Consider the following 10412-nt stretch of genomic DNA (forward strand, 5'->3'; position numbering starts at 1 on the left):
AGTGTTCGTTAAGTGCTTACTAGGCCCAGTGTTAAGCCCCTTAAATGCACATGAGCTTGGATTGCTTTTTTTTTTTTTTTTTGAGGCGGAGTCTCGCTCTGTCTCCCAGGCTGGAGTGCAGTGGCCGGATCTCAGCTCACTGCAAGCTCCGCCTCCCGGGTTTACGCCATTCTCCTGCCTCAGCCTCCCAAGTAGCTGGGACTACAGGTGCCCGCCACCGCACCCGGCGAATTTTTGTATTTTTAGTAGAGACGAGGTTTCACCGTGTTAGCCAGGATGGTCTCGATCTCCTGACCTCGTGATCCACCCGTCTCAGCCTCCCAAAGTGCTGGGATTACAGGCTTGAGCCACCGCGCCCGGCCTGGATTGCTTTTAGTGGGAAATTTTGCAGGTGAGGAGACTGAGGTTTTGTGAGGTTAAACTCAAGGTGATAGTAGTTTGCATGATTAATCACTAACAATGATAATGATGGCTTGTATTTATTGTATTATTATCATGTTGCAGATAATGCACTAGGGACTCTATTTATGTTATCTCATTTAATCTTCCTAACAACCCTATAATGTAAGTAGTGTTAACAAACAGAGACTAAAAATGCTAAGTAAGGCAGGCTGGTGGTTCACACCTGTAATCCCAGCACTTTGGGAGGCTGAGGCAAGAGGATCACTTGAGCCCAGGAATTCAAGACCAGTTTAGGAAACAGTGTGAGACCCTGTCTGTGCTAAAAATAAAAAACAAAAAATTAACGGGGCATGATGGTGTGAGTCTGTAGTCCCAGCTACTCGGGAAACAGAGATGGGACGTTCGTTTGAGCCTGGGAACTTGAGGCTGCAGTGAGTTATGATCACGCCACTGCACACCAGCCTGGGCAACAGAGCAAGACCCTGCCAAAAAAAAAAAAAAAAATGCTACGTAACATGCCCAAAGTCACATAATTATCAAGGAGGAGATCTGGGACTTGAACATAGGCAGATTAGCTCCAAGCCTATTTGCTTAGCCTCTATACCACAATGCCTTCTTGCTATGATGAAACATCTGAAAAGACCTATTACCCTATAGGTCCTCTACGGAGGCACGTTGCCTTCCTCTTAGAAATACGAGATTGGCTCCAACAGAAGACTGTGGGCTTCTCTGGCACATGCACCTGGGTAGGACCCAGAGAATATCTGTGGAGTCTGAATCAACCCAAAAGCCAATATCCATCCGTTCATCAGGAACCCCAGCCTACAACGCAAAAGAGGAAATCTTCCTAAGTAGAAATAAACTGTAATAAATTGCAGAGGTTCCCTCGTCCTGGTTTTCACTTCATGTTTTGGATGCTGCACGCCGGGTGAGTGGAGATCCCAGGCACCGGCCAGGGCAGCTGCCCTGACTCCAAGGGCTGCCATGAACAACTTCCAGGCCATCCTGACTCAGGTGCGAATACTGCTCTCCAGCCATCAGCCCAGCCAGGTGCAGGCACTCTTGGACAACCTACTGAAGGAGGAGCTCCTCTCCAGGGAATACCACTGCACTCTGCTCCATGAGCCTGATAGTGAGGCCCTGGCCAGGAAGATCTCTTTGACCCTACTAGAGAAAGGAGACCTGGACTTGGCCCTCCTGGGGTGGGCCCAGAGTGGGCTGCAGCCCCCAGCAGCCGAGAGGGGCTCCAGCCACCGTGACCATGATGGTAAGTTGGCATCACTTTTAATCAAAGAGCAATGACAGACTGTAGGCAGCTCAAGGATTTTCCCTCCTCTCTGAAAGGGAAGTCAACGGGAAGGCAGACTGGTGTATGGTAAGCTGGCAGGAGCAGTGAAAACTTGGAGCACTGTCTGTGTTGCTGGGTGTGCCGGAGCGTGCGGTGTGCTTCCCACTCTGCTGGAAGGAACCATCCCAGGGGCCTGCAGTCAGATGCCTGCTTGGGTTCACTCACTGAGCCCTGATGATACATCAACATTAATGGGGCATGGATGGACAGATCAGCTCCTGCCTTCAAGGGGCCCGCAGTCTAGTGGGGAAGATGGGTGCAGGCACAATCAGTGTGAGTCAAAAAGAGAGAAATGGGGCGGGGCGCAGTAGCTCATGCCTATAATCCCAGCACTTTGGGAGGCCAAGGCAAGTGGATCACCTGAGATCAGTTCAACATTAGCCTGGCCAACATGGCAAAACCCTGTCTCTACTAAAAAATACAAAAATCAGTCAGACATCCTGGTGGGTGCCTGTAGTCCCAGCTACTCAGGAGACTGAGGCAGGAGAATTGCTTGAACTCGGAAGGCAGAGGTTGCAATGAGGCAAGATTGTGCTACTGCACTCCAGTCTCGGCAACAGAGGGAGACTCCATCTAAAAAAAAAAAATAGAGAAATGGAGTGCAGAGAAAGGAGGAGCCAGAGAAAGAGCTGAAAGCAGAGCTCACCTTGTGTGTATGTGTGTGCATGAGCATGTGTGCATTTGCATGCATTTGCTTATGTGTGCATGTGTGTGTCTGTGTGGCACACAGAGACAGAAATCGAGAGACAGAGGGAGAGCGAGAAAGGAAGGGAGAGAAAGACAGATAGAAAGAGACAGACAGACAGGCAGAGACAGGGAGAAAAGGGAGGGAGAGGAAGGAAAGGGGAGGCTGACGGAGGAAAAGAAAAAGGAAGAAGGTGGGGGAAAGAAAGATGAGAAACAGAGAATAAGAACTGGCTTAGAGGGAGACAGAATGAATGAATGCCTTATTTTTAAAAGCATTGGTGACACAATCATCTTAAACCAGAAAGACAAGCCTGCACTGTACTCTGTCCACTCATATTCTTGGCTCCTCCAACTTTTTGTGTCTCCTACCCAGTTACAAAGAAGTCTTCCCTTCATTGCAATGTCAAAACTTTCTTTCTTTTTTTTGAGACAGAGTCTGTTTGGTTGCCCAGGCTGCAGTGTAGTGGCACGATCACAGCTCACTGCAGCCTCAACTTGCGGTGCTGAAGTGATCCTCCCACCTCAGCCTCCCAACTAGCTGGGACCACAGGCAGGCACCACTATGCCTGGATACTTTTTAAAAATTGTTTTTTGGAGACATGAGGTCTCACTGTGTTGACCAGGCTGCTCACAAACCCCTGAGCTCAAGTGATCCTCCCGCCTTGGCCTCCCAAAGTGCTGGGCTTACAGGCGCGAGCCACCGCATCCAACCTGGTCATAACTTTCTAAAGACGATGTTTGTTCTATCTCCTTCTGAAACGCAAGTCTTGAGAGAATAACAGTGATTGACATTTATTGAGTACTTAGTGTGCCAGAAACTTCCTAACCACAATCTAGAACCCTCTTACTTACTTCTCCCTTGACCTTGAACCCTTTGATCCTCATCCGTATTTAACACTTAAAGAAGCAAATAGACTCTGCCCAGTGGTGACACAACTTGCCCAGGTCCGCCAGGTGGGAAGTGGTGAAGGCTAGATTTGAAGACAGACAAGCTTTGATCTTCAACTTAAACTTAAGGGCATCAAATGCGTTTTTGGCGGCCTTATCTTGGGCACCAGATCAATGCTGTTTATCAACTTTCCTGCCAAGACATACATTTCCACGGGGTTGGCTCTTTTTGTGGTCAAATTCTCACCCAAGTGGTTTCCATCGTCTCTTGGCTTCATGTTTCATTCTCTTCCTCCTAACAGACAGCTAGGCAAGGGGGCATCTCTACCACCCAAACATTCTCCCTTGGCTTCTCAACAGGGGTTCAGACAGCCAGTGTGGTCTCGATGGCGGCACAGATGCCAACGGGGGGAGAAGCCAGAACCTTCCTCTCTCCCTGGCTGCAGCCCCTCCCGCCCCAGCCACATATGCCTTCACAGGCTGCTGACGGGCACTCCAGCCCCTCCCACCCCCTCCTTCTGAGAGCGCTGGTTCCTGTTATTTAACTGTGTTTCCTCCCTCGGGAGGTAATATTTTTATTTCTGATCTCACGTGACTCCAGAAAGTGGAACTGCACTCAGGGCCCAGTGTGGTCTTCGGGGAGCTGGGAGGGGTATAGGGCAAATTGCTTTTTTCCTGCTTTCTCTTTCTGCCCTCCAGCCAGCTTCCCTCCAGGGCGGCCAGGCCTGACCCTCTACAATGGGCAGTTGTGCTGCTGCTGGACAGCTCTCAGAGGGGAAGAAAGAGGACAGGGCAAGAGAATTGCATGGTTTGTAAACAAAGGGCACTGACTCATTTTTATGGGGGTTCAGAAAAGGAAATCATCCATGTGGGGATTTTGTGACCCTCCCTCCGAACCTCTCTATAACGACCTTGGCCCTCTGCTGTGCTAAACGCTCCACTGGCTCCCACGTCACTCAGAGAAAAAGCTAAATCTGGACAACGGCCCACAGTCTGGACAATTTCCCACCTCATCACCTGCCTGCTGTCATCCCCTACTCCTGTCTGCCTCGTTCATCTACTCCAGCCACGTTGGCACCCTTGCTGTTCCTCGGACATGCTCAGCACACTGTCTGCCTCAGAACCTTTGCACATGCCATTCCCTCTGCCTGGAGCACTCTTCTCCGAGCATTCTCTTGGTCAACCTCCTAAATTCCTTCTACTCTTTGCACCTTATCAACGAGGCCTGCCCTGACCAAACCATTTAGAATTGCAACTCCTCCCTCCATACTCTGAGCCCCCTCCCTAGATTGATTTTTTTTCCCCACTTTTTTTTTTTTTTTTTTAAATAGAGTCTCAGTCTATCACCCAGGCTGGAGTGCAGTGGTGAGATCTCAGCTCACTGCAACCTCCACCTCCTGGGTTCAAGCAGTTCTCATGCCTTAGCCTCCCAAATAGCTGGGATTACAGGTGTAAGCCACTATACCAGGCTAATTTTTATATTTTTAGAGACAGTGTTTCACCACGTTGGCCAGGCTGGTCTTGAACTCCTGACCTCAAGTGATCCGTCCACCCCACAAACTACTGGGATTACAGGCATGAGCCACTGCGCCTGGCCCCCCACCTTCTGTATATCTTACTTTTGTATTGTGTGTGTGTTGTTTATTGTTTGACCCTTTCACTGGAAAATAAACTCCACGTGGACATGGATCTATGTTTTGATTACAGTATGTCCCAAATACCTAGCACAGGGCCTGAGCACACAGTAGGTATGCGATATATATTTGTTGACTATTGAGTGGATGGGTGGGTGGATGGGTGGGTGGATGGATGAATGGATAGTTCATGTAATACTATTATTCCTCCTTTACTAATGAGTAAACTGAGGCACAGAGAAGTTAAGTGATTTGCCTCTGGTCATTGTCTGAAGAGGGAGCCTATGGGGTCTCACGAGTCCTGACCAATTGCTGTACTTTCTGCAAAAAAAGTACTGTTTTGGCTTCCTCTCCTAAACAACCCAAGGGGCTACCGTAAATCTACCCTAAATAGGTCAGCAATCTTCAAAGTGAAATTGATGATTCAGAAGGCACCTTCAGATATTGCAGTGCCTTAGTTGCAATTGTGCAGAAAGCCCAATTCTGGAGATGGGAGCTTAGGGGTTTCGCTCTATGCTACACAGAGCAACCTCTGTGCATCCAGCCCCAGGAAAGCTCCAGTGAGTCCCCAGAGTCAAGGTCCTTGCCCTGGAGGAACTCAGGTGCCTCAATAGGAAGTTAAAGCAAACATTCAGGCAGTCTCTGGTCAACAGTGGGTGACAACATCGGGACAACACCTGTCAGAAGCCAAAGAAGGGGGAACTAGGATGGGTGATGATGGAAAAAGAACCAGGCTGGAGGCTGGACAGCTGGACAGTTCTGGGTCTGAGGCCATCCTCTGCTCTTTATGCACCAAGTGACCTTGGCCACATGACTAGACCACTCGGAATCTCAGTTTCTTCATCTCTGAAATGGGAGCAATGATACGAATCTCCCAGGGCTCTAGTGAGGGTTAAATGAGATGGTAGGTAGAAACCTTCCAAGGCAGTGCTTGACATTAGGTCGCACTGTATAAATATCAGACCACTATAAGGAGGATAACAGCAAGGAGAATTGAACACGAAGAAGATAAACCAGGGGTTTGAAGCACCGAGAAAAATAATTACTGCAGTCTCACTGGGGGCCCCAAACAATATCTAGACACCTACTCTGTGCAAAACGCAGTGCTGAGTGCTTGGGTACTGTGCATATTTGAGAACTGAATCAATGTGGCCCCTGTCCTTGGGTTGAGGCATTGAATTAGCACATGGGCCATGTCCTCAGACAGCCTGAGTGCCTGTCCTGCCTTCCCAATTCCAAGAGGTATGACTCTGAGCACTTCCCGGGCACCCCGCCTCAGTTTCCCTATCTATAAAGTGGAGATGATAATAGCATTCAGAGTCACTGATCTAAGGGCTCGGGAACATCATTCACTGTAAGACCCATGCATTTCCTGCAAGAGGAAGCTGGTTCTGACTCAGCCCCAAGGCTGGCATCTGAGGCAACCACAAGCCCAATATGAATGGTGGAAAGATGACTCTAAGTGGGGGCAGCCTCAGCTGGCCTTAGGTTTGACCATGGAAGGCGCAGCATGAAGGGGCCCATTTTGCACACTTTCTCAGAGGCTGTAGGGCACCCCTGCCAGGGTCTTATCTTTTACTGATTCCTTTGACTCTACTTTGTTGGTTGTTTTTGTTGTTCTGTTTTCATTGTGTGGTATTTTCGCCCATGAGGTCTCAGTTCTAGGAATAATAGAACAAAGCCTCCCTCTAGGAAGTTGATTGATTTATTGGAAAGGCAGGAACACTCCACAAATCGCTAAGCTCCCTTCCTCCAGCTTCCTTCCCCATCTGATCCTTTGGATGTGAGAAACCAGAGCTGTGACACACCAGAGAGGATAGAGGCTGTGCCCTCCCTCCTTCTGGGCTTCCTTTCCTGAGAACCAGCCCCTGTTCTGATCCTGGGAACCTCCTTTGCCTCAGGGAAGGGGATGTGTTGGTGAGGAACTAACTCAAGCCTTTCACCTTGGACTGCTTCTCCGGCCCTCTACCCCAGGAACCACAGAAGGAGACACACCTGCATCCGGAAGCTGGCATTTCCCCATGGGTTTTCCCAGGCCAGACTGTTCCAAACACAGCTTGCCCCCAAGCCTGGCACTTCTCCAACCAGGGACGGTTTCTGTTCTCTGTTGCTATGACCTTGAACAGTTCACCTGCGTTCCTTACTGTCTACTTTCCCATCCACCTACCTGCCTGCCCTCCAACTTTCCTGATCTGTCTATTTACCTTCTCATATCTACTTCTTTTGATTATTGTTATTATCATTATTCTCACCCTGTCTTTTTTTTTAAATTTAATTTAATTTAATTTTTTTTTTTTTTGGCTGGAGGACAGTCTTGCTTTGTAGCCCAGGCTAGAATGCAGTGGCATGATCTCAGCTCATTGTAACCTCTGCCTCCCGGATTCAAGCAATTCTCCTGCCTCAGCCTCCCGAATAGCTAGGATCACAGGCACCTGCCACCATGCCCAGCTAATTTTTGTATTTTTAGTAGAGACAGGGTTTCGTCATGTTGGCCAGGCCAGTCTGAAACTCCTGACCTCAAGCAATCCACCCATCTCAGTTTCCCAAAATGCTGGGATTACAGGCGTGAGCCACCATGCCCAGCCTCTTGCCCTGTCTTATGGTGGTAATCTACTTCTCAATTTATCTATTTATATCTACTATCTACATACTTATACACTTACTTACTCATGTCTACTTATCAGTTAATCAATTTTTCTACCTACCTAATCACCCATATGTTTCCCATATATTTACATGTCAAAGTATTTCCCTGCCTTCCTACCAACTAAGCCCCCTATACAACAATCCATCAATAGGTCCAGGTTCTCATATGCTCTCCCATGTTCCTCCCTAATTTGGATACATAGCAGTTGTATTCTACTCACCTATCTCCCTGTTCACCGATCTCTTTTCCTCCCTTTCTCACCTCCTTTCTTTCCTTCTCCTGAATCATTTATTTGGCACCTGCTAGAAATTATGGTGGACTCCCCATCCAGTGCTCTTTCACCAAAAAGCATGAGATGAAGAAGCACTTTCAATCTAGCAGGGGAGGAATCTTCATCCATTTGGAACTGGAGGCTGCCTTGATCATTCAAATCTAAAACTCCATTCATTCCTTCAAATGGTCTTGGAATAGTGTGTCTTTTATTTTATTATTTTTATTTTTATTTTTTATTTTTTTCGAGAGGGAGTCTGGCTCTGTCGCCCAGGCTGGAGTGCAGTGGCATGATCTCAGCTCACTGCAAGCTCCGCCTCCCGGGTTTATGCCATTTTCCTGCCTCGGCCTCCCAAAGTAGCCAGGACTACAGGCAACCGCCGCCACGCCTGGCTAATTTTTTGTATTTTTAGTGGAGATGGGGTTTCACCGTGTTAGCCAGGATGGTCTCCATCTCCTGACCTCGTGATCCGCCCGCCTCGGCCTCCCAAAGTGCTGGGATTACAGGCGTGAGCCACCGCGCCCGGCCTATTTTATTTTATTTTTTGAGACAGGGTCTTGCTCTGTCGCCAAGGCTGGAGCACAGCAGTGCAATCAAAGCTTGTTACAGCCTCAACCTTCTGGGCTCAAGTCATCCTCCCCTATCAGCCTCCCAAGTAGCTGGGACTACAGGCATGCACCACTCTGCTAGGCTAATTTTTTTATTTGTTGTAGAGATGAGGTCTTGCTGTGTTGCACATGGCTGGTCTCAAACTTCTGGGCTCAAGCGACATGCCTGCCTTAGCCTCCCAAAGCGCAGTGTGCACCCAGCCTGATGACGTGTCTTTCAAATGCTCAGTTCTGTGTAGGTATTGGGGTGAGCATAGAAAATTAAAGACCTGGCCCTAGGCATTAACAGATTTATGATCTAATCAGAGGTAGCAGGGATGATGCTTATGAACTTGAAAGTCGAAGTTTTATTGCCAAACAATGTTGCAGCAAGTTTTGTAAAACCCAGCAAAGCAAAAAATTATAGTTAGCTGGAGGCGCAATGAAGTTGGGAACTCGAGCTTTGCAGCATGGCTAAAATACAGGCCAAAAGGGAGAAGGCAGGAGAGCGGCGCCGGGAGGGAGCAAGCTCCCAGCATTCTCCCTTGGCTTGCAGGGAACAAAGGTGCAAAGGTAGGATTGAGCAGAATCTGTTTTGGGAGACTGCAGCAAGCACCGGCAATTTTTCCGGAACACTGTTCTTTACTTGGAAGACCAAGTTCCTCCCCATCTTCCCCTGGGACTTGGCAGGGGACCCCAGTATCGGTTCTAGTGGTTGCTGCCATGCTAGATTCTGACTCAAGACAAGTACATTCAGATCCTTAGAGCAAGACTGGCTTCAGCAGCACCTCTCCTGACAGGGGTCCTCTCTCAGGACAGAACTGACTTTGTCCCAAGCAGACCTGGGCTGGGGGAATCCTCATCACCTCTGCAAGAGTTTGTTGTTGTTGTTGTTGGTGGTGGTGGTGTTGTTGTTTGAGATGGAGTCTCACTCTGTTGCCCAGGCTGGAGTGCAATGGTGTGATCTCGGCTCACTGCAACCTCCACCTCCTGGGTTCAAGCAATTCTCCTGCCTCAGTCTCCTGAGTAGCTGGGATTACAGGCATGAACCACCACTCCTGGATAATTTTTCTATTCTTAGTAGAGACAGGGTTTCACCATGTTGGCCAGGCTGGTTTCGAATTCCTGACCTCAAGTGATCCATCCACCTCAGTCTCCTAAAGTGCTGAGGTTACAGATGTGAGTCGCCGCGTCCAGCCTGCAGGAGTCTTTAAGAGGCAGCAGCAAGGAGGCAGGTGTTTCAACAGAGAAGAAGCCTGCGGTGGGCTACACTCCTCCTCCTGCTCTTTACCCCCATTCACTCAGTGCCAGAGGTTGTCATTCTGCCTCTGAGCCATCCTGCCCGCTCCCTCTCCATCCCCGAACCCTCATCTGCCTCTGCTGAAATTCAGCTCAGCTCCTGGCTGGGTACCACTGCCACTCATCTCTAGCCTCTCTACCCTGGTGCCTCCGGGTGCCAAAGTGCATCCTCTGCCATCAGCCAAACACATGGGTTGACGGGTGTCACTTGCTCTGCTCACAGACCTACACTGACACAGGCATCGTCAGGTTCAGGTCTTGTGGAAAAGACCTGGGTCTGGAGGAGTCAAGGAAGATGTCGATGAGGAAGGTGGTACTGAAATGAACCTCTGGTACAGGGAAGATATACCAGGCAGCTGCAGTCATCCAGGTGAGCATTGGTAGTCGTGGCTGGCCCATTCTAAGTTTCAAAGCTGCCCTGGCCATCAGTCTGAGGGCGGGATGGGGGGACATTAGAGCCAGCTGTCTCTGAGAACAGAAAGGGACCCCCATAAGGGACCTCAAGATGGCTGAGCAGTCAGAGGTGCCTCTCCCGTGGCACTAGGTCATAGGATAATGAGACTTCTTAGAATTTCTTTCTTTCTCTTTCTTTCTTTCTCTCTCTCTCTCTCTCCCCTTCCTTCCTTCCTTCCTTCCTTCCTTCCTTCCT

At 49.1% G+C, this 10412-nt stretch overlaps 1 protein-coding gene across 1 annotated transcript in view; it reads left to right on the top strand.

The window, feature by feature from the left end:
• The first annotated feature begins 1325 nt into the window (after positions 1-1325).
• Positions 1326-10412, top strand: part of CIITA (class II, major histocompatibility complex, transactivator) — a 59367-nt gene continuing 50280 nt past the window's right edge. Inside the window, exon 1 of the mRNA XM_011961393.1 lies at positions 1326-1669. Within this exon, the coding sequence (XP_011816783.1) occupies positions 1387-1669 (283 nt within the window). The 5' untranslated portion in view covers positions 1326-1386. The remainder of the gene's footprint in view (positions 1670-10412) is intronic.

This window comes from Colobus angolensis, unplaced genomic scaffold (assembly GCF_000951035.1).
Source record: "Colobus angolensis palliatus isolate OR3802 unplaced genomic scaffold, Cang.pa_1.0 Scaffold55, whole genome shotgun sequence".
In the NCBI taxonomy this organism is placed as follows: Eukaryota; Metazoa; Chordata; class Mammalia; order Primates; family Cercopithecidae; genus Colobus; species Colobus angolensis.